This window comes from Diplotaxodon limnothrissa, linkage group LG17 (assembly GCF_057381915.1).
Source record: "Diplotaxodon limnothrissa isolate DT_005_m linkage group LG17, D_limnothrissa_male_GT1.1, whole genome shotgun sequence".
Taxonomy (NCBI): domain Eukaryota; kingdom Metazoa; phylum Chordata; class Actinopteri; order Cichliformes; family Cichlidae; genus Diplotaxodon; species Diplotaxodon limnothrissa.
In genome coordinates this window covers 19,388,243-19,416,238 of record NC_140612.1, presented here as the reverse complement: position 1 = coordinate 19,416,238, position 27,996 = coordinate 19,388,243, and the positions used below count along the sequence as shown (strand labels likewise).

General features: G+C 40.2%; 2 protein-coding genes across 3 annotated transcripts; one reads left to right on the top strand and one right to left on the bottom strand.

The window, feature by feature from the left end:
- The first annotated feature begins 650 nt into the window (after window positions 1-650).
- Window positions 651-7,806, top strand: cwf19l1 (CWF19 like cell cycle control factor 1). Of its 2 annotated transcripts, none has more exons than XM_085376118.1 (14): window positions 651-728; window positions 2,390-2,474; window positions 3,489-3,573; window positions 3,782-3,883; window positions 3,967-4,181; window positions 4,268-4,383; window positions 4,580-4,664; window positions 5,044-5,193; window positions 5,319-5,466; window positions 5,568-5,647; window positions 5,743-5,952; window positions 6,594-6,713; window positions 6,803-6,900; window positions 7,559-7,806. In XM_085376118.1, the coding sequence occupies exons 1-14, from the start codon at window positions 706-708 to the stop codon at window positions 7,701-7,703; spliced, it is 1,662 nt and encodes a 553-aa protein (XP_085232244.1). In that variant the 5' UTR covers window positions 651-705; the 3' UTR covers window positions 7,704-7,806. The 2 variants fall into 2 exon arrangements, with proteins under 2 accessions (XP_085232244.1, XP_085232243.1); XM_085376117.1 differs by having other exon boundaries at window positions 5,044-5,196.
- Window positions 7,807-8,745: 939 nt separating this feature from the next.
- On the bottom strand, window positions 8,746-27,642 carry LOC146614907 (CD9 antigen-like). The gene is made up of 8 exons (XM_085376790.1): window positions 27,445-27,642; window positions 15,565-15,667; window positions 11,600-11,697; window positions 10,929-11,003; window positions 10,738-10,839; window positions 10,541-10,630; window positions 10,213-10,296; window positions 8,746-9,472 (listed from the first exon to the last, which is right to left on the bottom strand). Exons 1-8 carry the CDS (start codon window positions 27,511-27,513, stop codon window positions 9,407-9,409), a joined length of 687 nt encoding a protein of 228 aa, XP_085232916.1. The 5' UTR covers window positions 27,514-27,642; the 3' UTR covers window positions 8,746-9,406.
- Window positions 27,643-27,996: the final 354 nt, after the last annotated feature.

The following is a 27,996-nucleotide window of genomic DNA, read 5'->3' as shown; positions in this document are numbered from 1 at the left end:
GAGGATCCTATCCCATTCTGCTATCTATCAGTATCTATCAGGGCTTTCTATAGAAACTACTGAGAACTTGTGTTTTTTGTACATTCAGTTTGTATCCCGAGTAGGACCCATACTCCAGTTAATTTAACTATTTAAAGTCTTAGAATTTTATTTTTATTTGCTTATTTTGTTAGTTAATGCTTGATTTTACCTCCCTGGTGAAGTCCTTTAATTCATTCATTCGTTAGTCTTCTGTCCCATTATTGATATGAATTATAAATAAAATAAACAAACACACTGCAGATTTAATAATTAAAACAGAGTAAAATCAGGATTACAGAGCTGAGTGGATTTAAGAACAGGTGTAAACTACAGAAAAAACAGAAACAACGTACTGAAACACGGCAGCTTCTTCAAACCACTCAAATCAAACCTGGCAACAACTATTTCCGCACTGAAATCTGTCCGGGTAGCCACATGGAATATTTCTTACTGTTTGAGCTACTTCTCTTGTAGTTTTTAGAAATTAAAATTATCATTTTTAATTTAATAAATGTTTGTCTTTCTTAGTGTGTCTCGCGCAGCCGCGTGTACTCCCGCTTCGTAAATTACAAATAGTTCCGCCTTTGTTTTAGTCGGACAGTTACTAGCGACGGGCGGTTAATGGAAGCTGCTAAAATCCAAATCCCACATTTTAAGATTTAGAGTAAAAATCTGCTCAGGGACATGGAGGAGCAGCCGCTCAGAGTGTAAGTCTGCTCAGTGAACACAGGACGCAGCGTCCGGTTAAATGTAGCTTCTGGTTAAATCGATGCTGTTTATGTTGTCCATGTTGATTATGTTGTTTCAGCTATGATGTTAGAGGATCTCCGTTTCTAATACAAACACGTTGGTAAAAGAAAAATATGAAAACCCTTCCGTTAACAGGCGTGTAAACCTCACCGGGTCAGGGTCTTGTAATTGTTGACTTTTTCGGAACTGTTTAGATGCAAAAATGTGACCACTCTCATCAGACTTAAAACAAATTTCAGAAATTTTAAGCGTTTCTTATTAACTTCAGATTTATATGTTATAAATACGCGTTTCACTGCTGAACGTCAGTGTTCATCCACCCCCAGGATGGGTTCTAAAGCCGTCCGCCTAATGTAAAATGTGTTTAAAGGTTTGAAAATATACGAGGTCATCACTTTTATTTCGGCATAATGTATTACACTGAAATATACAGAACCTCGTTAAAAACTTGCATGATTCAAGGTTGCATTAAACAGTCTCCAGACGTAGAGGCATGTTTGATATTTGCAGTTTGTGGTGAAAAATCTGCACTTTACCAGAATATATTAACGTCATTTTAATTAAACAGAATGATATCCACGAGTTCTGTTGATTTATTTTATTTTAATGTTATTTTAATACGAACTCTGCTGCTATTGGTCCAATCGAAGTATGCTACAAAAGAGCATAAAAAAACCTTTTTCATATCACCATTGTCAAATTTTAGAAAAATACAAGTTTTTAAATTTTACTAATTTCAAATTATTTAAATCTGCCTGTCTAATATACAAAGTTATACATGGTCTGGCACCTCCACCAATGAGTGATTTTATTAAACAAAAGTCTAGCAGGTCTCGACTGACTCGAGCCACTGTTAGAGGTGATTGTGAACTGGCATTCAGGCGGACCACCTTTTCACAGAATGCTCTGTCAGATCAGGGAGTGAGCTTCTGGAATAGTCTTCCACTGTCAGTGAGGGAAAGTACAAGTCTACCCATCTTTAAGAGTCACTTAAAAGGGCGGCTGAGGGACACGCAAACATGTGATCATGTTTAATAATCATGCTTTATATTGGATGGGAAAAAGAGTTAGTGTATTACAAAAAGGTAAAAACAACTGTTAGTGCAATGGGTGAACGCGATATCACGACAGTCAGGGCATGTGCAATACTGGGGTTTGTGCAATATAATTGATGTGTTTCCGTTATTGTTGTCTATACTGTCCTCTGTGTCCACTCTTCTTGTCATTGTTTGTTCTAGTATAATGTGATCACTGTTTTTGTCCTTGTCACATGACCTGTAAATAGTGTCTCTGTATGTTTTTACTAACTTGTGTTTAACACCAACCTGCCAGAGGGTCTGCAGATGGAAATTAGCCCAAGGCCATAATCTGGCATATTTACATTTGTTAAAATGTTCATTAATATGTATTGTTCCTCTTTCTAAAAATAAATAAATAAATAAAAATAAAAGAGGCACTTTGTGCTATTGATGTTTCAGTGTCCAACTTTACCAATGAGTAAGGCATCATTCAAGTCCCAAAAACACAACAGATGTTTGGAGACTGTCTGATGTTTTCCAGAGGAAATCATCTATGAATTGCCTTGATTGTTAAAATATTAAAACATGCGTGTTTCTAGTTTGGCGTGTGGGGACGTTGAAGGCCGTCTGAACGCTTTGTTCAACCGAGTCCAGGCCATCCAGAAGAAGACTGGGCAGTTTGATGTGAGTCAGATGCGTCACATTATCCAGTTATCATTTAATTTTTTTTAAATGATTTGTGGGGTTTTATATCTGTTTAGTTTTTTTTAAATGTAAATTTGACAGTTTTTTCTTGTTATACTAGCTGTGATTTTAGCACGGTGGCACGGTGGTTAGCACTGTTGCCGCACAGCAAGAAGGTCCTGAGTTCAATTCCACCATCAGGCCGGGGTCTTTCTGTGTGGAGTTTGCACGTTCTCCCCGTGTCTGCGTGGGTTCCCTCCGGGTACTCCGGCTTCCTCCCACCGTCCAAAGACATGCAGCTTGTGGGGATAGGTTAATTGGATAACCCAAATTGTCACTAGGTGTGAATGTGTGAATGAATGTGAGTGCGAATGGTTGTTTGTCCCTGTGTGTTAGCCTTGCGACAGACTGGCGACCTGTCCAGGGTGTACCTCGCCTCTCGCCCTATGACAGCTGAGATAGGCTCCAGCGCCCCCCGCGACCCTGAAAAGGATAAGCGGAAGTGAATGGATGGATGGATGGATGTTTTTCTTTTTTTAAAATTATTTTAATTTATTACATTTTTATCATAATTTGTTTTTCCTTTTTCCACATAGACTTGCCTTTTTTACAGTAAGCTTTTTCTTAGAAATTTGCCATTTTCTATTCTTTTACCAGTTTTCCTCTGTAAGTTTGTCAGTTGCTTTTACATGAATTTGTCAGCTGTTTCTCTTTTTTTCTGGCAATTTTGCGTTTTTTCTTCTAAATCAACCGGTTTATTTATTTTCAACACACACTTGTTTATAGACTTGTCCTTACAGACTTTTTCTGGTAAATATCTCATTTTGTTTCTCATAAAACTTTTTATTCTTTTTTTTTCCATCTAAGTTTTCCCCCATCCATCCCCTTAAATGTTTTCTTGTTACCTTCAATGACCTGGTAGATCATTGTATAGAACTGTGTGTTAAGTTATCATATTAAAACACCTGTAATCGTCTTTAAGTTGTGGTGATTTTCACATCTGTTTTCCACCAGTTGCTGCTGTGTGTTGGAGAGTTTTTTGGAACGACGCCGGAAGCTGAAGCCGAGTGGCAGCTGTACAAAACCGGAGCCAAGAAAGGTGAAAAAATCTGGAACATCTGGGCAGATGCTCATCTTTATTGTTGCTTTTGACCACAGGGGGCGCTGTTACATTAATAGCATTGCATAAGAACTCAACAGCGCCTCCTATGTTCATGCTGAAAGCAAGCATGTTTTTTGGCTTTTTCTGAGGAAACTCAAAAGCCTCTTTTTTTTTTTTTTTTTTTTTTTTCTCTGCGCCTCCTCAGCTCCCATCCACACTTACATCCTCGGAGCAGCAAGCCAGGAAACGGTAAAGAATTTCCCAAACGCCGATGGCTGTGAGCTTGCTGAAAACATCACATATCTCGGTAAGCGATCACACATATTCATGACCTTTTAATAAAAACATGAAACCAAAATGTGACACAGTGCTCTCATCTGTGCGTTACAGGCCGGCGTGGTGTGTTTACCGGCGTGTCGGGACTGCAGATCGCCTATGTCAGCGGTCAGGAAGCCCGGCAGGAACCAGCGCCGGCTCATTGCTTCACCTCCAAAGATCTGGTGGCCCTCATGACTCCTCTGACCAGCAGCTCGAAATTTAAAGGTGTTGACATCCTGCTGACATCGCAGTGGCCCCGAGGAGTGTGGCACTACGCAAACAACCCGGTAATGAAGATGTCTATGCTGCTTTAATTTTACTGCCTCTGACCCCACGAGATGCTGAATGGATTCTTCTGAACTCTGTTCGGCAGGAAGTGAACACAAAACTTTGTGGAAGCAACTCGATAGCCAGCCTCGCAGACAAACTGAAACCACGATACCACTTTGCAGCACTAGAGGGCGCTCACTATGAAAGACTCCCATACAGGTAAGCTGCAGAGTGGTGAGGGAGCTCACTGATGACCCTGTTAATTAATTTCTTCTGGATATCAAAGAGCCTTAAACCTGCATTATTTTGATTGGCCAGTAGGGGGTGACCCCCCTGGCAGAAGTCAGATTGATTCGAAGCAACTGTTTGGTTCTTGTTTTATGTTACTCCCATCTTTCACTGTGTCTATCGGCAGGAATCACATTGTTCTTCAAGAAAATGCTCAACACGTCAGCCGCTTCATTGCTCTGGCGGCCGTCAACAACCCCGCCAAGAAGAAGGTGCGTTTCCCTGCAAGACAAAGAATCAGTTACATGGAGATTATGTGCATAGCTGCATTTATTAAAACTTTGTGTCAAGGTTTTCTTAAAAGTTAGGAAAACATCAAAATCTGTGATTAATAAAGTCCTTAAAAATGCTTAGAAACCACAGAGAAGTTAAAGTTTTCTTCACTGACCAATGTTTCCAGTGCAAACAGGAAGCCCTAATAGCCAATTCAGCTGAACTAAATTTAGACTCTCCCTGTTATTTTAAAACTCTAATTTAGACCCTGGTTCTCCTGCAGGAAATGCAGGTAACAGAGCAGATCTGTGCTAAAAGGTTCCTGCTGTGAAAAATTTTCCAGATGTGTCATGACAAGTGAAAACCTTCTGTCTGCAGTATCTGTACGCCTTCAACATAATCCCCATGAAGACCATGGACCCCGCAGAGCTTGTGAAGCAACCGCAAGACGTCACAGAAAACCCGTACAGATGCCCCACGAAAGACAAGATGGACACACAAAAGACGGCCTTCAGCGCCACAGAGGAGGTTGTTTGTTTGGAGTCCTCTGTGGAGATTCATAGTCACTAGAATTCACCTCGACTCTTATCTAAATCACCTTTGAATGTGTATTTGAGGTTTTAAAGTACAAAATGTTGTTATATGTGTGCCAGGAGCCAGCCAATCAGTACTTCTTCGACCTGAGCAAGAAGCAGGGTGGAGGCTTTCGGGGCCACGGCAGGAAGAGGCACTCTGATGGAGATGGGCGAGGGCGAGACCAGCAGCATCATCAGGGGCAGCCCAAGCAGCCCCGCCGGCACCGTGAGTCCAGCCACACTCTGTTTATATCTGGTTTAAGAAAGAACTCATTAGTTAGTGTGGTTTTGTGAGGTTACACAGATAATTTGTTTTTCTGTGTGCAGCTCAGCCCTCGGGTCCATGCTGGTTCTGTCTGGCCAGCCCTCAGGTGGAGAAGCACCTCGTCATCAGCATAGGAACACACGTGAGTTCATGCTGTTCATAAATCTACATCACAGAAGCTCCTTCGAGACTTCACGTAAAAGCGTTAGAGCCGAGTGAGGATGATTTGTTCTGCAGTGTTACCTCGCGCTGGCCAAAGGCGGTTTGACTCCTCGCCATGTGCTGATCCTCCCCATCGGACACTACCAGTCGGTGGTGGACTTGAGCTCGGAGGTGGTGGAGGAGATGGAGAAGTACAAGTCAGCCCTGAGGAAGTTCTACAAGAGCAAAGGAGAGCGCTGTGTGCTGTTTGAGAGGAACTACAGGAGCCAGCATCTGCAGCTGCAGGTAGAAACACGACCAAGAAAACATGTTTTAATTCAGTGTTATTCGTATTGTTTTTTAATGATACTGTAGGGTGAATATTTTCTCATTTTGACAGATGCAGTGTGTAGAAGTGTAAAAAGTCATATTTTTCACTTTAGAGTGCAAAATTTGAGAAGAAAAGAATGATAAAAGTTGAGCGTTTCATTTGTGCCACTTTTAATCTAAAATAACTAGCTAAAGCTTCATAATTCTATTTTTTAATAAATTGTTTTTTGCTTTTGTATTTTAAATTTGATTATGGAGGTACACAAGATATTTCACTGTAATAAATGATGAAGTAACACAAACTAAAACAAAAAGGTCAACAAAGATGTGGTAAACTTGTGCACTTTATGCAAAGCTGCTAAAATAATTTGAGATTGAGCGTAGAATTAGATAAATATTTTTTTAAGTCTGCTATTGCTGACATACAAGAAGCCAGTTATTCACAAAGTAAGTCACACCTGGGCAATAAATTAGCACGTTTAAACTCCTTGTATCTTTATTTAGAGTGTGATTCCTGTGATCCAAGCGCAGGAAGAGAAACGTAAAATGATTTTTTATTTACTGCCACATTTGCTGATCACTTTATTTATCATCTTCTTGTTATTATTGTCATTCAGGTTGTGCCGGTGCCGTTGAACCGCTGTGCCACAGAGGACATCAAGGAGGCGTTCATGGTCCAGGCTCAGGAGCAACAGATGGAGATGATGGAGATTCCTGAACACACTGACCTCAAGCAGGTACCCGTAAACACACCTGGAGTACAGTGGTTTGGCTATTCTGGGATTTTTAACATCTATTTGAAAAGCTGAATTAAACGTGTGTTCAGATTGCTCCTCCAGGGACTCCATATTTCTATGTAGAGTTGGACTCGGGGGAGAAGCTCTTCTACCGCATTCAAAAACATTTTCCTCTGCAGTTTGGAAGGTGAGCATCAGTCCCCATTAAACACCCTTTGTTTGCCTGTAAATATAAAGAAGAGCCTCATAAAATTTCAGCACTGTCAGTGTCATCTTTTAAAGCTAAAATAAAACTGTTTCTTATGAAATGTTATGTATAAATGCAAATGTTGTCCAGATGCGTTTTTAATCACATTTGGATTAGATTATTAAAATAAAAAGAGAAAGCAGGTCATTCTGTTTATACCTGTGTTCTCTATAAAATAACAGAATTATCAAAACGTCATCAGAAAAATTACGTTATATCAGAAAGTGTAAAAACAAAAGCCTCCACAGGGGGCTCCAGAGAGCTGGACAGTCAGGACTTACCCATTATGTATACACAAACATACCTACAAACCTGTTTAAGTCAGGGAAAAGATGCTTTGGTTTGCAGAAAATTATTTTTTAGTCTCATGTTATTCAGTAATATTGGTAAATAATTATTACCAATAATTCTGCACACTGTTAATGTGTTTTGTTCACATAAATATGCACTGATCTAAAAATGACAAATTGCTGTTTCCAAAATGTCAGTCATGAAATTTTAGGGAAAAAAAACTTGATGGGAGTTCAGAATTGCACTGTGGGAGAATAATGTCAGTGTCACAGAGTAACGGTGTGGGGGTTTTTGTGTGCGTGCGTAGGGAGGTTCTGGCCAGTGAGGCGGTGCTAAACATCCCGACTCGAGCCGACTGGAAAGAGTGTAAACAAAGCAAAGAGGAGGAGGAGGAGAGCTGCAAACAGCTGAGAGATGACTTCCAGCCATATGACTTCACCTGGGATGAATAATTTACACACACACGTACTTGTACAGTTTGCTTTGTGGGGACCATGGATGATGCAATGCATTGTGAGGACAGTTGTTGGTATGATGCATTCCTCTTCATCTATCCTGAACATGAAAATTGAGTCAAACAGCATTTTTAATACAATGTCTTCTTGCTTTTGTTTCTACTTTTATGACATTCACTGTCATCTTAACTATATCAATCCACTGTTTCAGGTAGAATGAGATTGCATAGAGTTAAAAGTTTAACTTGGTACGGAGACTGGATACTAATTAACATCTCATTTGTACCGTGTGTTAGCATTAGTTGATTTTGTTACCTTTGGATAAAGCTGTGACCAGTCTTTATGCTAAGCTAACTGGGTTCAATTCTCTGGTGTAATGCTCAGTAAAAATTTGCATCATATCTCAATTTTTTTTTTTTTTTTTTTTTTTTAAATCAGATTTTGTTTTACAAAGCGTGTGTATTTCTTTTTAATAGTCACAGTGAGGAAATGGGAGTATAACTGTAAACCTCACTGCTGGGCTGTCTGTTTTTATTGGTGTTTGGGGGGGGGGGGGGGGGAAAGGATTTCTAGCAACCTTTTGTTGCCACCCGTTTATAAACACGCGTGTTATGGTTTTCGAAAACAGTCTGTAGTGTAGTTTGGGTTCCCCCCCCTCCCCCTGCTAGGGAAAAAAAAAAAAAAAAAAATTGACAAAAGAGCAGAAATCTTGAGATTGATGAAATTTTTAAAATTATGAACCAGCTCAGAAATATTTTATTTCTACCACACATATGGGTAAAGTTACTTTTAATGCCTCTTTTTTGTAAATATAATCAAATTTAAAATGTAATTTTGGATTGATGGTCACATTTTCAGTATTACCATGTAGTTTAACACACCTCCCACTGTGCATTGCCCCTACAGAAATACAAAAATTCAAGTCCAGATAGTTTTATTCGTTATTTTTTTAATGTAATTTTTTATTCAATTGTACACAAGTGTTAGCCAAACCTTATATTACAAATAAATAAAAATTGAATAACCCATTAAGCTCATTTTTAATTTTTTAGAGTATGTTAAAATTGCATTAAATGTTTTCCTAACATTTGTACATTTGACTGTATTGTACCCCTTTAGCACTCACAGCAAGCACTCCATTTAAGACAAATCTTTGTTTTAGTTCATTTATTTGACATCTTAAAGACATGAACTGCAATCATTAAATCATTTGCATAAAACTTATAAAATAAAAAATAATCAAAGCTTTTAATACGCAGCTTTAAAACAAAACATGGGTCATTAACATTCATTTAGCTGCAAAAACCCTGTTAGCTCAAACGTTTAGCAGATTTTGTAAACATAACTTAAAGGAAAGGATTTAAAGAAAATGGGGCGTCCACCAGGGGGCAGCAGAGTCGCAAAAGTCTCCTTTCACCTGCATATGCTCAAACCTGTCCTATTATGAAAAGTAGGTTTTTGATTTAAAAGATTGTATCAGTTATCACTTATCAGGTTACTTTGGGTATAAATAACTCGCTGCAGACCCCACAGAGTGGAGGAATTAAAGAGGCGTCATTGAAAAGGAGCCATACTCTCACAGGTCGACGAAGCCATCCTGTACGGACCCAAGCAGCACACAGAGGGACAAATGTTGTTATTCTTTCTTAAATGATTTGAAGCAGCAGCAGAGTTAAAGGTGGACGGCGTTTCATGGGTTTTTACACATAGTCCCTAGACCTTTTAATGGCACAGCAGAGCATCATGCTGAAGATCATCCCGAAGATCTGCAGAGAGTCACAGGACACAGGAATGTGGCATTAAGAAATAAACCACACTGTTTACAAAAGTGTCAAAGTTTCCATAATTTTGTATTTTGGTTATTTAAAATTTCACAATCTTGATAAGTTCATTTTAAATATTTTCTATGATAAAAATGGACCAACCCTGAAAAAAAAAAATATTACCAATTCCACCTTCTTGAATGTAAATATTTAATATTTTTCTTGTTCTTCTATGAAAGAAAATAGTCCTTGGGGATTGATTTTTTTGGTGGCATCAGGGCAGGCCAGTCAAATTTCAGGGGCCAAACCAAGTAGAATGTCTAGTTAGTGTGAAACTACCACACAGTTTGGTAGCTAGCCAATAAAAATCATAGCTAGTCATCATCAGACTTCATATTTAGCATTCTGTACTCATGACTGAGCCATAAACTCACCAGTAAAGTGTTTATTGATGTCATATATGAAGTAAGTAGTAATGTCGTTTTTCATAGATTTCTACACATATGAAAGTGTCTTTGCAACCACAGATGTCGCCCCTACTGGGGCCAGGTTTACAACATTTGTGAATTGGCTTTGTTTTTAATAAATAAATCACGAGCCAGACCCACTACTAGAACAATGAGACACTTGGCTTTTTCTAAACCATTTCTAAACCTGACACATTCTAGGCTTTGTGCCAGTTTAACAACCATATGATAGCTTTACTTAAGGTTTCAGTACATGTGCATTAGTGGCAGACTCACCATAATGACTCCAATGCCGATGCCAACTCCACCAATGATGTGCAGCTTGTTGTTAAACACCTCGTCAATAGCAGCGGGACAGCTCTGCAGGAGGGAAGCAGGACCGTGAAGCAAAAACAGCAAAAACAGGTGTGAGCTCCACATCTTATTTTAAACCAAATGTCTGATGCAAATCTGAGCTTGATTTCTACAAAGCCAGAATACCCTAGAGAAAAATGTTAGCTGTAGCACTTTTTAGTACAAATCTCTTAGATCTTAAAATGTTTAAGTAAAAATTTACATGATGTGACATGAGAGGTCATCTCCCTTTTGTTGCAGTCTGCCTTACCTTGGTGACGAGGATCTCCAGCCCCTCCTGCTTGGGGCAGATATCTCTGGCAGCATCGATCACCGTTCCTGTTGGACCGCAGCAGTCGAGCTGCAGGGGGGGGGGGGAGAATAGCCCACACAGGTTAGGCAGTCATCTGTTCTGTTTCAAAATAAGGAAACAAGTTGCATAAAAGGTGTCCAGGTGTGTGTTCTCACTCCAAAGTGGATGAGGCGGAGGGTCTCCTTCAGCGCTGGTTGTTTGGTGTCCTTGTAGTTGGCGTAAGTCTGTTTATAAAACTCTGTGATGTCCTCCACCACCTGAAGACACACGGACAAAGTTAACACTCCTGTCAATCAACAAAGAATGTGTGCATACATGCGAGAGACAGAAGGGGAGAGTTAGTTACCCGGTCGCTGTTGGAAAGACCCCAGATCCCGGCAGCCACTTCTGCAGCGAAGATGAGAAGCAGGAAGAAGAAGAACTAAACCGGAAAACAAGAAGATTTGGAGTGTAGACATGATTTTGTTTGGTTATCAGTCCTGAAAGGAAACTGAGTGGGTTTTTACTTTTATCTGTCACTTTTGTCCAAAGTTTCCTCAACCATAGATTTATGTGTGGTGAACATAACATCAACACTTTAAGTTGTTGTGCACCAGCTCTGCTGTTCACCTTTTCTGTGCACAGAGCTCAAATAACAGATGACTAAGGAAGAGATGACCTGAAATGTAAGTTAAAACTAAAGCCATTTAATATTTAAAATGACGGCTCAGAGTAGATTGAAATTGGTGGATGTGATCACATCCACCAATTTCATATGACCATTTCAATCGCAGGACAAAAACATTTTGTAAAAACATAACAGCAAATCGCCACCAACAGTCACATCACACCGGAGCTGCAGCAGCCAACACGCTTGTGGTGAAATTGAGGAGTCTTTCCTGGTGATCGGTGTGATTACAGCCCAAACATCTCTGAAATGTGCCAACTGAAAAATCTGAGCATGAATTCATGATTCACAGCAAAGTCACCCGTCTTTAATGTAATGTGGAGAACTAAAACACAAAAGAAATCACTCACCAGTCCCAACATGCAAGGAGACTCTTTGATGGCTCCGCAGCATCCCAGGAAACCCACCACCATCATCAGAGCCCCTGCTGCGATCAGGATGTACACGCCTGCAACAAAACATTCAGATGGGCCAGAGGAAACAAGCATTCTGGGGTCACCTGTGCCTTTAAGTTCCCAAGGCCAGTTACAAACAAAGGAGACACGATTAAATTAAAATTTATGCACATAATCTCAACCTCAGTGATATCAGCACCACACTGTTCAAAACATTTAACAAAACATTTTTTTGTTTTGTTAAATGGGATGCGATTCACTCTGATGTTCAATTCAACAGTTTAACATTAGAACTTGATGCTCCATTCTTAGGTTTGTTGTTGACACAGATTTTAAAAAAATTAAAGGATTAAGAACAGGTTCAGTTATCCATGTGACAGTGTAATGCAAGCGTATCTGAGCGAGTGTGTCTGTCTGTGTGTGTGTGGCCCCTCGCCATACCATACAAGGCATGACTTCTTATCAACCAGTCACACCCCGTACAGTTTGCGACCTTTCAACGGACTAACGTGTAAAAAGCAGAAGTGACGAGGCCGCTCACTCCATCGTAGAAGCATGAAACCTAATAACGAGAAACATTTTATCAGCACATACACAAGAAATTGTTGGTACCCTTCGGTCAATGAAAGAAAAACTCAATGGTCACAGACAAAAGTAATAATAAATAAAAATTCTATAAATGTTAACCAATGAAAGTCAGACATTGCATTTCAACCATGCTTCAATAGAATTATTTAAAAAAATAAATGCATGGAACAGGCCTGGACAAAAATGATGGTACCCACAAATTAATATTTTGTTGCACAACCTTTCGTTACGATTCCTGTAACTGTCAATGAGACTTCTGCACCACTCAGGAGGTATTATGGTCCACTCCTCATGAGCAAACTGCTCCAGTTGTTTCCGGTTTGAAGGGCGCCTTTTCTAGACAGCATGTTTCAGCTCCTTCCAAAGATGCTCAATAGGATTGGAGGTCAGAGCTCATAGAAGGCCACTTTAAAATAGTCCAATGTTTTCCTCTTAGCCATTCTTGGGTGTTTTTAGCTGTGTGTTTTGGGTCATTGTCCTGTTGCAAGACCCATGACTGTGACCGAGACCAAGCTTTCTGACACTGGCCAGCACATTTCTCTCTATAATCCTTGATAGTCTTGAGATTTCATTGCACAATGCACAGATTCAAGACACTCTGTACCAGATGTAGCCCCAGAACATAACAAAGCCTCCTCCATGTTTCACAGTAGGGACAGTGTTCTCTTCTAGATATGCTTCATTTTTCTGTCTGTGAACATAGAGCTGATGTGCCTTGACAAAAAGTTCAAATTTTGTCTTATCTGTCCACAGGACATTCTCCCAGAAGCTTTGTGGCTTGTCAACATGTAGTTTGGCTTATTCCAGTCTGGCTTTTTTATGATTTGTTTTCAACAATGGGGTCTTCCTTGGTTGTCTCCCATGGAGTCCACGTTGGCTCAAACAACGACGCATGGTGCGATCTGACACCGATGTTCCTTGAGCATGAAGTTCAGCTTTGATCTCTTTAAAAGTCTTTCTGGGCTCTTTTGTTACCTTTCGGATTATCCGTCTCTTTGATCTGTCATCAATTTTCCTCCTGCGGCCATGTCCAGGGAGGTTGGCTACAGTCCCATGGATCTTAAATTCTGAATAACATGTGCAACTGTAGTAGGGTTGGGTTTTGATTATTGATTTATCAATTAAAATCAATTCTAGCTTGGATAACGATAATTTAAACTTTTTAAAATTATGCAAAATTGCAAAAATGCTTAGCTGTGTCTCTAATAAAACCTCTGTAACTTTGCTTCACTTCAGCAGCATCAGGTAATGTTCATATGTTGACTAATGACTTTCTTTTGTTTTTGATCTACTGCAGAATATTTTTAAGGTTATCTGCTATAAAATCCCAGGCCAGGAAAATCACCTTCATGTTTTTCTGTTTTATCCTCAGTTACTTTGACACAAAGGCATCTGCTGTGATGCTTACACCTTTGATAAAGTCTCAAGTGTCAGCTTTCTTTTTATAGATATAAAAATATGGATATTTGATACGTGATCAGAATTTTAATATTTCTGACTGAGGCAAATAGAATCGATTCGGGACCTTGTGAATCGGAATCGAATCGATTTTAGAAATCAGTGACAATACCCAGCCCTAAACTGTAGTCACAGGAACATCTAGCTGCTTGGAGATGGTCTTATAGCCTTTACCTTTAACATGCTTGTCTATGATTTTATTTCTAATCTCCTGAGACAACTCTTTCCTTCGCTTTCTCTGGTCCATGTTGAGTGTGGTACACACCATGTCACCAAACACAGTGACTACCTGGAGTCCCATATATAGGACCACTGACTGATTACAAGATTGTAGACACCTTGGATTAACATGTCCCTTTGGTCACATTATTTTCATTCTTTTCTAGGGGTACCATAATTTTTTCCAGACCAGTTTCATGCATTTATTTTTTTTAATAATTCAATTGAAGCATTGTTGAAAAGCAATGTCTGACTTTCATTGGTTTTAATTTATTATTACTTTTATCAGATTAAAGTTACTTCTGTGACCATTGTGAGTTTCTCTTTCATTGACCAAAGAGTACCAACAATTTTGTCCACGTCTATATATCTTAGCACAAATGACAATCTCAAAAGCATCAACTCTAACAGAACCCATGCTTTGTTTCTAATAAAGTGTCAGTGAGTGTACAAGTGCATGTGGAAGGCTGATTGGAAATCAGCCCTGATTTACCTGCTCAAGCCTTTTAAAAATGTAAATGTACATCAGTGATTTGCATTCTGGCTCATAGGGCTGCTGCCGCTCTGATTCGAACAGACACGAAGGCCTGAGAGGCACCAGAAGCTGTTTTTAATGAGGAGTTATTTATCAAAAACACCTTCAGTCACGATCTGGTGAGTGGGAATCAGCTGCAGGGTGATTTAGAGCGATGATTCGACACTTCAACGGTGACTTCATGAGGATGAATCATAAACAGGCTGTCGGATAACAACAACAGTGAGCGCATGAGCCACACACACACAAATACTCCTCCAAAGCCGTTATTAAGATGTTTGTCATGTCAGGCCCGTCCTCCGTCTCCTCTCTGCCCACTTCTCTTATCAGTTTGATGGATGCAACGCACAAAGACGGGAGGGTGGGACAGTTCCTCCGGGAATACAGAAGTCTGAGAACAAAGGAGTCCCTGTGCGCCGGGAAGAATGAGCGCTATGTGTGGAGGGATCTGCTGGGTTGGACGAGCCGCCTCGCTGTGGACCAACTTTGGCCTCAGCTGCCCTCCGAGTGCCCCGCCTCTCTGAGGTCAGGTTATATCCACGTCCAGAGCCCGACAGAGCTAAATGCAGCTGTAGTGCATTTAATTTGAAATTATGACTTCCTCCACAAATATAAAGATTTCATTCTAGAAACAACGCTGTGGTTGTTAATAAACAGGACGAAGTGGTTACTGGGGACTATTTTCAGCTGCAGATTATTCGGCACGGTTTCTGCTGGTTGGAGTGAAATGAGCAGTGTCAGACTTTACATTGATAGGACAGCATGATAAAACGAACAGACTCGTAATGTGCGTCAAAGCTACACTACAGACACGTCAGCTGTAATTACAACAACACCCACCACCATCACTCCATGGCAGGTTCAAAGACCATGATAGTGGAGGAGGAGCTGATCATTTCCCCGTCTTTCTGTGCAGTTTGAATCTTTGTATGTTCTTTTTGTTATTTTGTGGTTTATGGTTGTGAGATATCCAAAAATGTAAAAGTGAAGCTGCTGCGATTAAGATGCTTCACCTGTGCTCTATAAAGGGTTCTTGCCATCCTCAAGGTTATTCTCCTTCATGGTCTTTTGTTTCCATGTAAGTGTTTTGCATCCAGGGTTTAACCAGCAGGGGCCTTACCCGTAAAGAAGACAGAGGGCGACTCCTCCCCTTCGAACAGTCCTGCCGTCCTGGAGTCAAAACGCAGCCAGAGTCCCACAGCGAGCACGCCGGTTCCTGCCAGCTGCAAGACGAAAAACATGTTTACTGTCTCTGAAGGAGGTTTAATGTTCTCTCCGTGAGACTATATTCAAATACTAGTGTCATTTTGCACATTTGTCCTCATTTACAGATAAACCACAGAGAAACTCATGTTAAGCAAAAAGATACAGAACTAGCAACTGAGCCAAGAAAAGGACTGAAGTCAGAGAGAAACTGAGCCTCTACACTTCTATCCAACCGCAAGGGTCGCCCCCTGGTGGGCATAAAAAAACCCCAATGCAGCTGTAAAGGCAGTTTGACGCAGACTTCATTTTTCATACAAGCAGAAGCTATGTCCATGTCTGTGGTCTGAACCTGCAGAAATGCTTCTAAAGCAGGCATTGCAGCACGTGTGACCTTGTTCCTGATGTTTGGAAGAACACTGTGCTCACAACAAGGTAAGTTAACAGAGCCAGCACCACCGGAGCACTTTTTCAAATTGTTATTGAGTTATTATCCACTCTTAAAATAATGAAGGCACATACAGCTCAAGTCTGTCGCATTAACAGACACTTTCATCAAATCCAACAACAGCTGTAGGCGCGGGTCGATAATTCCGGGGGTCTAAGACACAGGCAACACATTACCAGTTAGATACAGAGAGAAGAAGTGAAAAGCCCGAATGAGGCTGGATTTGAGAAGTATCACCTGACTGAAACCACAGGGCTCACCTGGACCTGCCTCACAGCACTCCACTGTCATTACACTGTATACTCGAACGACGACCGTAGAAAAAAATAAAGCACACAACAAAAGAACAAAGGAAAAGATGCTGCAGTGTACAGTACATCAGAGGCAACTTTATCCTAAACATCTGAGTTAACTCATAAGAACCAGACTATAACAGCACGATAATCTGAGACGTGCAGGAACAAGGAGAGTATTTGATGTGAACGTTATTTAGAGATTGGGGGTTAAACAACATGCAGAGACATGAAGAGGTGGACACCCACACAGTGGCAGCTGATCGAGTATAAAGCATCCTACCTTAGACAATAACCAGATTAATCCTGCTTTGCAGTGATTTACAACTGAGGTTGTGTTAAAAAACACAGAAAACTACAGAGACCATGAACTTATGGACCCATCACAGTCATTTAGACAGGTGTTCAAAAACAGCTGCTCAGAGCAAAATGAAAGAACTGGCTTTTGTAAGGTATGATGATGTGATGCTTCACTGTTGCAAAACTATGTGCAGCTAGTATGGAATGCAATGGTTTCATATTCAAATCAAAGTATGTTAGTGTGGATGAATAAGAATCCCTTTCATTGAAGGTGAACATGAGGCTAACGTTTGAGGAATGAAGTTCGACTTGCTGCCCGGCTTATTCTCCTGAATCCAGACCAACCCAATCACAGAGGAGCCATCCAGGAAACATGACTTCAGTACATGTGGAGCCTCTGCACAACGGAGACTTAGATATGAAGGCATCCACAGATAAATAAATGACAGCCATACTTTGTCTCAAACAGTAATTACCCACTACCATGACTCAGAATCACCTCAGCAACCACAAAACAGTTTACATCAACTCTTTGTTGCCACCCAAATAACTCCCATAATGTCCTGCAGCATGACGCTGACGTCTGTTGTTGTGCAACAGGGAGTATATGAAGCACACCATAAAGCATTCAGGCCGAATGGCAACACTTTGCCCCAACATGTCGTCCGTCTGGTTCCTCCTACGGTCTGCTGACCATGATTCAGGATTTTGGTTTTTTGGGGTGGGGGTGCTATCTGTAAATCAAGGTCTTGAATTCTCTCTTGAAAGTTTGACTAACTCAAATATAACTCCAAATACAATTCCAAAATACTTGGCAAATTAAAATTTTGAGATATCAAAAAAAAAAAAAAAAAATTTATAACAATATTAACTAAATAAAGAGTGAAATAGACTAAAAAATAAATAAATAATAATAATTCACGTGGAGTGTGAGGCATAAATTATGATCAGTTATTCTTTTAGGAATTCTAGAAATGGTTGCCAAATCATACAAAAACTCGCCAGTTTCCCCTTTCTATCAAATCTTATCTGCTCCACCCTGGCCACAGACACCATCTCATTAAGCCACCTGTTAAAACACGGGGCCGAAGAAGACCGCCACTGTAAAAGAATAAGTTTCTTTGCAGCCAGCATACCCATTGTAATTATCTGTTTTTGTGAAAAGGAAAAAGATTCGACTGATGCAAATGATCCAAGTATAGCCAATGTACCATCACGTGGTATTTTTTTCCTAAATTGGTTTGAAAACCACATAAAAATCTGGCTCCAAAAAGCATTCAAAACAGGGCAATGCCAAAATAAATGTGCAAGGGAACCTTCACCAACTTTACATCTGTCACATAAGGGAGATACAGAATTATAGATCCGGTTAAGTTTGAGTTTAGAAAAGTGTAGTCTATGAATGACTTTAAACTGGATTAGTTTATATCTGGCATTTATTGAGCCTTTCTGAATATTGGACAAACAATTTGATCATTGCTCTTCAGACAGAGAGACCCCGAGGTCTTCAGCCCATGTTTTCCTAATTCGGTCGGAATCAACTGGGATTGTAAAGCACTTAACAAACTGAGATATCAAATGTTTAAAATTTGCTTTCCGAATTATATCAAAGTAAGTATAACTTCGTGGCTTCAGTGGAAAGTCTGAAAAGTTTTGTTGAACAAAATTCCTTATTTGAAGATAACGAAAAAAAATGTGATTGAGGTAACTGAAACTTTTCTTGAAGTTGAAGGAAGGACATAAATTTGTCATCTGTATATAAGTCCTCAATGTATTTCAATCCCTTTCCCCCCCCATTCTAAAAACACCCTATCCATTTTACCTGGTTTAAACACGTAGTTATGTATTATTGGCATTCCTACTGAAAAATCAGGTAGTTTGAGAGATTTCCTCATTTGACTTAATATCTTTAAGGAGTGTTTAACAACAAAATTACGACTGAGCGAATTATTACAAGAACCCGTGTTAGAAAACAATAAGACCGGTAATGAAGCTTCAGATACTGTTGTTGCCTCTACCTGGAGCCAGATCGGAAGCTTGTCATGACAATAATCAATAGGCGAACCCCACTGCCAGTACAATAGAGCTCTTGAATTTGCTGCCCAATAATAATGTCTAAACACAGGGAGACCTAACCCCCCGTAGGAAGTGTTTTTTTGAAGATGAGCCATGGATATCCGAGGGGGTTTTCCTGCCCAAATGAATGAGTGAATCAATGAATCAAGCTGCTTAAAAAATTTAAGTGGCAAATGAATAGGAAGGTTTTGAAAGATGAAGGTCTTTTTCTTTTTTTTTCTTTTTTTCTCTTTTTTTTTCCTCCTTTCATGCTTATAAGTTCACAAATGTTAAAGACAGTAATTGTTCTCGGTTGATTTGTATAAGCATGTTATGTTTGATTTAAATGCAGAAATAAAATTTAAGAAAAAAATTTTTTTTGAGATATCAACTCAAAATTTTAAATTACTTCTGTCTGACAATTCTACCCTGTTAGACAGCTTTATTTTTCTAGCCAGCGTTAGCTCACCAAGGCATACAAATAATATGACAACGAGCGTAGCAGCTTACCTTGTTTTTTAATGTCATTGGGAAAAATTCCCTTTCATTGTTAGTTTTGTATGCTAGCATTAGCTAGTGTACCATCCTTTTATTGTTGTTAACCAGAATCCTTAACAAAGAAACACTTTAATATGGGCGTTAGAGGCAACAGAGGGTTAGAGTTAAATAACAATCTGTTAAAATGTTTCAAGTAGCAAATATTTAATTCATTAAAAAGTATTAGCTAACATGCTGAAGCACAGCTGTAAATTCCCAACTGAGTTGGAGGATCATCACGCCATTGTTTTCTGTAAAATACTAGACGTTCATTAAACCCGCAGCACAAGTTGACTGGCTGTACTGTACTGTGAACACTGTAGTGCCAGGTTATCAAATAAATGCTCCAACAGATAAAACATGATGAATACTCGTAGGCGAGGCCTGTAGTCAATTGCAAGATAAACTCCCTACAGAGACTAAAACAGCATCAGGCTGTAAACATGTAGGAGAATTAGAGGCATCAGCTGCATAATTCATACACCTCTAAAAGCAAACACCATTGCTTTCATTCACTTTTATCACACAACTGTGCGTTTCAGGCTCCATGTCAGATTAACCTGTAAGTCAGTCATCCAAACTGGGATGCACAGACTTGCCTGAAACATCATAAGGAGGGTCATTTTATATAACGCCTTGGGCTGCTCGACTTAGTGTGACCTCAATGTGAGTAAACTGAAAGTAGAAATCTTCCAGCAATCAGAGCCACACCTGTAACTGTCAGCATGTGACATCATCCCATCGCTGGTTTGTCAGCGTTAAGTCAGCCAGGCACACCTTATGATCATCATCAGTAAATCTTTCCAAACGTAGCCTCGAGCTTAAAGAACGCAGGATCAGTTTGCTTTATTTGCCTTGCAGTCGTTGTCTGATCCAACCACTCGCTCTGTAAAGAATGGAGGTTTAAGCCTCTGCACCTTTCACTAGTGTCACTCAGTCTCAACGCAACTTTCCACTTCATCTCTACACTGCGTTGCAATAAACAGGGCTAGAATAGCAGGAGTCCATGTTAACATGAAAATAGAGCATTTTAAAATATCCGTCATAGACAGCAGAAGTCAGAAATGACCCCATCATGTTGTGAAAGTAAAGTACCACATGTCTGTGAAGGTTCTCAGTCATCCAGGTCATCGTAGTCAAAGGAGCTTGCAAAGAAAAGCGTCTGGACTTCTTTAAGTTACTTGAAGATGTTTCACACCTTGGCTCAGGCGATTAGAGGATCATCAGGGGGTCCTTTTGTCCCTCTGTGGGGGGTCACTCCCACTAGGTTTATATCTGGGACTCTCCACCATTTGACCTTAGAACTGAAGAAGCTTCTCGGATGAGAGGTGAAACGTCTTCAAGCAACTTAAAGAAGTCCAGACGCTTTTCTTTGCAAGCTCCTTTGACTAAAGTACCACATCTTACCTGCTACTGTTTGAATGCAAGTATTAGTTAATGTATGATGGATAACTTTCCACTCATTCTTCATTTAATCATCCCTATCTAATTATATATAGTATATTGTCCAGACTAGTCAGCAGATATTCAAATGAATCTCTTCACAGATCAATAGATTTAAATTCCAGTATCTGTATATGAATATTGAGACATCATCAATGCGCTACCATTAACTGCAGTTCCTCTTGTCCACTTGAGTCGATCCCTGTCTACACTCAGGTTACAACATCCCGCTTTACTTTAAAAAAAAAAAGCAAAAGCAAAAACACAAACAAAACAAAAAACAAAAAATCATGTTTACAGGCAGCTATGAAAACTATTTTAGTCTCTGTGGGTAGTTTCAGCTTTCATAACTGCAGGTGGCAACTTTATCACGAACCATGAGCCTCCTAGACACTAATCTGAGGGAGTAAACTCAATTTTCAGCCAAGTTTAGAAGAATGATCTTACAAATCATACGGCTTCATGTAGGGCACGCACAGTCCACTTCAGTTTCAGTAAATTAAAGTAAAGTGAAAATCGCTGGTTATGAACAATAGCAGAGTTCATGTGAGAAGCCTTCTCACATCGCTCTCACGCTTGTCTAGTGCACCATTACCAACATTTGCAGAATATTTAACATGAATTAACCCAAATAAACATTTGTCATTAATTTGTAACAATAAAAAAAAGAAAAAAAAAAGGGATATAGAAAAAAGAAAGGACGTCTGGCATCCTGAATGCTGGGGATGTTGGTATTAGTGAACCACAAACACTCTAGGGACTCGACTGTTGTGTGTGGAGGAGATTAAAACGGCATTTTCCCCTGAGGTTCATGTTGGCTCTCATTAACCACAGAGCTGCTCTGCAGCACTATTAGCCATGCAGAAACAACAATAACCATGACGAGGTTAGTTTGGGAGTTCTGGCGATGCACAGGCTGGTACCACCTAACAGCAAATCAAAAGTAGAATTTCTCCCATGTTTTGGAAAATAAAACTGCAGTTTTTGTGAATGGAGTCTGGTGAAGTGTAACTGTAACTGCTTGTGAGGACAGGTGAAGCAAAACTGATTCCAGGTGTGATAAAAAAAAAAAAAAAAATTAGTGGTGCTGTTGAACCTACAGCTCTTCACACTGTGGGAAACTTCTTCAGGTTAATAATCAGAAACACTCGAGGCCGACTCAATGTAAAATCAGTCTAATCTCACGTTTGTGTTTGGAGGAGGGGGCCAATAGACGAACTTAAATTAGAGGGCAGGGTGGTCCACCAATGAGATGGAGTCCTACAGGACAAAAGACCATTTAACAGCCGGAGGTGACGCACTGCAGAGACACAGATACACATTTTCCAGTCGCCTGGAAGTTTATCACTCACTCCAGTCCTCTCAGTGCTGGCATAAATTTCTGACAGGTGCACATTGTAAAATAATGACCTGACATCCTAGCAGCGCAGCTTCAGCACACCTGAGTCATATGCAAATCATGTCTTTTCTTAATATATACACACCGTTTAAACTTAGTAGGTCAGACTTACACCTCGGGTTTTACCTCATGTCTAACCGGTTTTTATTTGCATTTATCAAAACCATTTAAAAAGCATTCCAGTTGAACTGTAGTGGTTGAAGCTTCTGTTACCGTCCCTGTATATTTCCCACCTCGTGGTCCACAACCCACAGTTTGAGAACTGTTTCTTTGCAAGCAGTTTTGCTTAAAATAGTTAATGCCATTTATTCACAGTCTGTTTAAAATCTGTGATTTTTAGACTTGATTCTGTAATTTCTGTAAAATCCCTCATCCTGGAGATGAATCAGGAGGCTTGGGGATCATTCACTCTCTCACCTGTATGTGTGTGACGTCACCTTAACATAAAAGTGGCTCAAAGCTACCCGGCCAGTTCTCTTTGTTCTGTCCTGCATGCTGCATGCACTGCATCAAACCACCAAGTCAGGCTGTAATTTCATGCTGCCCTACAGTCACTGCAGTTCTTGAGCAAATTAGCCACTCGTTTATCTTGCTCTTTCATTTTGAGTCGCTCTGCACGTTTTCCAAGCATGTCCATCTGTCTGCAGTCAAGGAAATGACATTCTTCGGTCTCCTGCCCATCTTCATTCCTTCGCCTTAAACTGCATTAACTTTTGAATCAGTTTTAGCAAATATGTCAAAACTCAGATGTGCCGTGTCATTCCATGTCAGTTCCACCTGACCATCTACCTGACCATAAAGGGGAACATTTTTAGGAAATTCCATCTAGAAAATTCCTTAAGCTCCTGCAACAGTGAGTCATCAATCACTCATCCATCCATCTGACCACAATTCACAAGCCCCCCCCCCATCCTTCAGTATGACGTGATGATTTCACATATTTTAATGGCCGTGGTTGCCACAGACCATGTACTCATAATACTCCTGAAGTCAAATCCTTTTGCATCGGAGGTGACCGAGATTGTGACCATTTCAAAGGCACCAGAACTTCTCGACAGTCTTGTGATGGACTGTGAGGTTGATAAACTGTCACAGCACTGATGATTTAGTTTGCAGAAGCAACAAACTGCAGCATTTACAGAGATTAGTGTGGGACATAAAATAAAGACTGGAAGCGAATTAAAAGCAAAGATTTGTGAGCTGAAACTCCCCAGAAGGAAGTGCTACGTGGGTTTGCGTGAGGCCACTTTGATTCTTTCAAAGAGCCTCGATGACAAAAGCACAAATTTAATGATGGTTTTAGAGGTTTGAAGCTCCCAAAACATCAAAAATAGTCAAATTATTAAAGATTTTGCGGCTCCAGCCAAACATAAACTCTGCCTGTGTTTTAGATTGTGAGTCTTTCCTGAAATCTGATCCAGTCACAGAAACCATCAAACAATCAAACAAAGCAGCATAATCCAAAGCAACCAAACCACTTCAGTCCACTCACTAAACCAGGCTACGTACCCAGAAGAGAAGGTTGAAGATAAACACCAGGTACTTGATGCACTGTTGTCTCTTCATGGTGCTCGGATCTGTTTATATCTTCTTACGCAGAAAAATGGAAGAAAAAGCGCCCTGAGTGTCACACAGTGAGGAGGAGAAGGAGAATGAAGAGAGGTGACAGAGAGAGGCAGCTTTTGTTGTGAGCCACACCCTGCTGAGCACTCACCTGGCTGAGGGAGGAGCTAGAGGGGCACACATCCAATCGGATGTGTGCTGCATAACCCAGCTTGTCTAACACAGGTGAAGGCATTTAACACCTCTTGACTTTTCTAAATACTCATGAAAGGTGCCTCAGTACTTCTTGTATTACCTCCTTTAACACTTCCTTTATGAAACAAGATGTCAACTCCTAACTCACTGTGGACCACCATTAATTAAAAACCTTCATATACCTCACATGTGGCTCATAAATGTTAATCGACACTGTGTTTCCCAGTTTGATTGGCTGCTAGACTTGAGGCTGAGAGAAAATCTGCTTCCTGTGTGAAGAACAAAGATTTATATCAAATGATTCAGTTTAAAGTTTGATTATCTTTCATTTATGTGGCTTCAATAACAGCCTTTAAATCAAAGTGGCCACACCACTAATGTCAGTTTTCCATGGGGATGAATTATTACCCACAGTACAATTCATAGAAAGGTTTAAACCATCCATAGAGAGCACAGAGGCTGTAAACATGTTTATTTCTGCTTTTTTTTAGGTGACATCATGCAAATACTGTTCAAGAGCAGTCTGCCAATTTGGACATGATACAACCGCCGGTTGCTAGGGAAATAATGTGGCAGTAGTTCCTGGAGGTTTCTGCCTCTCTCTAAAGAAGCTGCTGCACCAAAAACCTCCTTCTGGTTTCTTTGGTTGTCTGCAGTTTGTCTGCAATTACTCTAAACTACTAAAGCAGTTAAAGCAGTAAAGGTTGGAAAATTGGAAATGGACAAGATTCGCCTTCAAAGTAAAAGCTGTGTCTGAGCGCTGCAGCCAATGTGTTACAAAGGGGACAACCTTTAATTTGAAGGGAAATCCTTTTTTCACTGTCTCACTACAGCTCAGAGAGTAGCTGGAGAGGAAATCTACATGCAAACTTCCAAAGCAACCACAAGGTTTTTGGCAACAGGTTGGGGAATACTTAATTTTCCCAAGCAACAGGTGGCTGCCAGGGTGGTTGTCACTGACTGGTCTCTAGGTCTGTGTAACCGAAGCTTTAACAATCACATTCTCAGCAACCACTGGTCAGGGAACCCAGTTTCCCCTCATGACACGTGGTCTCTAAGTCCGTTTGACTCGAGGTGTCCAAGTTAACATCAAGTGTCTGCAAAGCCTCATTAAAGTTAACCCTATATCATAGGGCGACCATATTTTGATTTCCAAAAAAGAGGACACTTGCGCCAGTCACAAAGAACTTTAATAATACAGTTTGCTTAAAGAAAACGTTAACATATTTAAACTATGCCTTCTCTGTGCGGTTAATGAATGGTGAAATAAAAATATGTCATATAAGCTTTTAGAAGTCAGCGTGTGCAAAAAAAGAGGACAGTTGGTCATCCTACTATATCATCACAATAATGTTGGTGACGCTGCAGCTAACCAATCACATTGTCTCAGCGTTCAATTACAATTAGCCCAGAATTTGGCTCATGCTATTAAAAACTATCTCTAGCAAACCAACATGAGTAACAAAAAACCCCCAAAAAAACCCAACTTGATAATATATTTATTATATTATATAAATCAATAAAGGAAACACTTGAAATGCTTAGCGTTTGTTTCAGAAGAGGTTTATGTAAACAAAGGCACTTCTTTCTCTCGTCCCTCACATTTCAAAGCTATAATATCACAGCAGTTTAATCACGTTATTGCAATGCAGGAATAATGCCAACATGGGGATCTCAGATAAGTTGGGCAGTTTAATACTGGAGTCTGTGGAAACTGCCTCACTCTATAGGGCCTCCAGTGGATGCTAGAGGACTGCAGTTTCTGGGACTTGCTTAGCCGTAACTGATTCTAATTGGAATGAAGCATTTTAAAAGTATGCTCTTTGATTGAAAAGAAACAAAGAGAAACAAACATGTTGAGTGCTGTTTTTAAGATAAAAACACTCTTCCAGTTTAACCTCTGTGCTGCACAGCTGGACTCATGCTGTCAGTTTTACCTCCATACTCCTGCGTTTGGCTTTAAAAACAGATAAAAAAAAAAAAAGACGAGCTGTTTCAGAGGAATCACAAACAAAAACTCCACAGGTGTATCCTCACACCTCTTGGGAGACTCATTGTTTGCTGCAGTAACTCAACGCTGCATCGGCTCCCAGTGGACCCAGTGAAACCAACAACGCCGGCTTTGTTGTCGGCCTCCGTTATCTCTCCCCGCCTGTCTTTTGTTCGTCACTCTCGTTCTCTCTAAGGATGTCTTTAGTGATAAGCTGCTGTTGTTTGTTGAGCTCAAACTCTGATGGCTTGACTGAACTCGATCATTCATCAGAGAAAGTGAGTGAGCAGCTCGACATAAATGAGTGAAAAAACTGGTACAAATAATTTAATCCTTAAAAAGATTTGTTCTGCTCATTTTCAGCTCCATGTTTTTATTCGTAGACTCCATCAGAGGAGCTTTGGATGATTCACAGTTCAAAATAATCCCCATCTGTCCTGTGCTGAATGATATGAAGCTTATCAACAATAGCTTACCAGAGTCAATAAGGAAGCACTTAATATTCCACTTTAATGTCCCATATGGAACAAATCAGACATTTGATTCCCTTTAACTCAGTTCATATAGTCCAGGGTGTACCCTGCTTTTCAGACCCTGAGATGGATAGCTAGATTAGAAGATGGTTGATGGATGGTTGATTTATTTCAGATTTTTAACCTTTTCTTTTTTCATTTTCAATATGAGTTTGTAGTGTGGTAGTAAAAATACGTTTTAAAAAACGATAAGATTTGTGAGAGTTTTTTCATTTTAATAATAAAAAAGAAGTTATTTCTTTGAACTGATGGATGAATTTAAAATGTACATCAGGACTTTTAACATGTAAAGGAGTGTTTTACATTCCTGAGGTGGAGGTGTGGACCCGAGGCTGGCCCTTCGACCCTTTGACCTCTGCCCTGAGAAATCATTCAGACTTTTAAGGAGCCATCCTTCAGACTGCCTTAAGCTTCCTCGCTGCACAGGACACCTGAGTAGGAGGTGAAAGCACTGATTAGGCAACCGCTCTGTCTTTGAATGACGTGCTAGGCTCATCTACGCCCCCTACTGGATTTCTGAACTACTGCAAAACCAACGAAACTTTAAAGTCACCAGAAATGAACACCATCAACTAGCAGGCTGTTTAGTACTCTGAGGAACACCGAAGCTGTTCCGGTGGTTTGTCGTGTGTCTGCACTTTATTGACGCTTTCCGTGGGGTTTTCCTTTAATTTGTCAGCTGTCTACAGCTGCTGCAACAGCATCCCAGAATGTCAGAAACAAGAAAACAGAAAAATGCGAAGTGCGGTTTTAGTGGATAGTTACACAAACACAAAATTAATATTATCAGCTTCATATAAAAGAGCACACACAAACCGGAACGACGTTAAACAAAACACACTAGTGTTCAAAATGCCATAGGCTAAATCAAAACAAAACGCTCCTCGGTTCATCTCTGTTAAACACAAACCACATCACACAAAAATACATTTTCATCTTTCCAGGCTCAAATTTGAGAGATGAAGACTTATTTCTGTGCGCAAATGAATAAACACGGGCGGCTGGAGCTTTAAATATTTCATCCCGCGTGTTTAAACTTACCCAAAAGACGAAGTTGAAGATGAAGAGCGCGTACTTTACGCACAGCTCCCAGCTAGTTAGAGCCGTCATCCCTGCGGAGTGTTCAGCCGTGTTTGGACTAATTCAGTCTTGAAATTATCTCCTATTTCTCGCTCAGTGATGTTCGTGGTTCCTGCTGTCGACCTGTCGCCGTTTGCTCGGCTCTGCTCAGACAGCCTCCGATCAGATCAGCTGCTGCTGGGAGGAAACAGACCATCGACTGCTCGACACCCACAGAGAGAGAGAGAGAGAGAGATCTCTGTACGTCTTTGTCTTTTGTTTGGACTTTTGTTCATCACAGGACCGAACATCAAACTTCTGAATAAAACAATTCTCCAGATTTATTAAAAACGAAACCACAAGTCTAACAAAAATCCCGTTTCCGTCAAATCTACAGAGAACAGCCTCAGAAACTGAAATACCACAGTCAGAAATAAACACTGTGCTCTCTCATATTTATTAAAATCAAAATCAGAATCAGAGTTCAAACATTCAAATGTTTGACTGTAAGCCGTGTGAGTCTGTTTACACTTG

Coding starts and splice junctions, on each gene's coding strand:
- cwf19l1 (XM_085376117.1), top strand. CDS start 706: ATGGAGGAGCAGCCGCTCAGAGT. Junction 4,182..4,267: donor GGCACTACGCAAACAACCCG/GTAATGAAGATG, acceptor TCTGTTCGGCAG/GAAGTGAACACAAAACTTTG. Junction 5,197..5,318: donor TCAGCGCCACAGAGGAGGTT/GTTTGTTTGGAG, acceptor TATGTGTGCCAG/GAGCCAGCCAATCAGTACTT.
- LOC146614907 (XM_085376790.1), bottom strand. CDS start 27,513: ATGACGGCTCTAACTAGCTGGGAGCTGTGCGTAAAGTACGCGCTCTTC. Junction 10,297..10,540: donor TGGAGATCCTCGTCACCAAG/GTAAGGCAGACT, acceptor TCCCTCCTGCAG/AGCTGTCCCGCTGCTATTGA. Junction 9,473..10,212: donor TCGGCATTGGAGTCATTATG/GTGAGTCTGCCA, acceptor GACTCTCTGCAG/ATCTTCGGGATGATCTTCAG.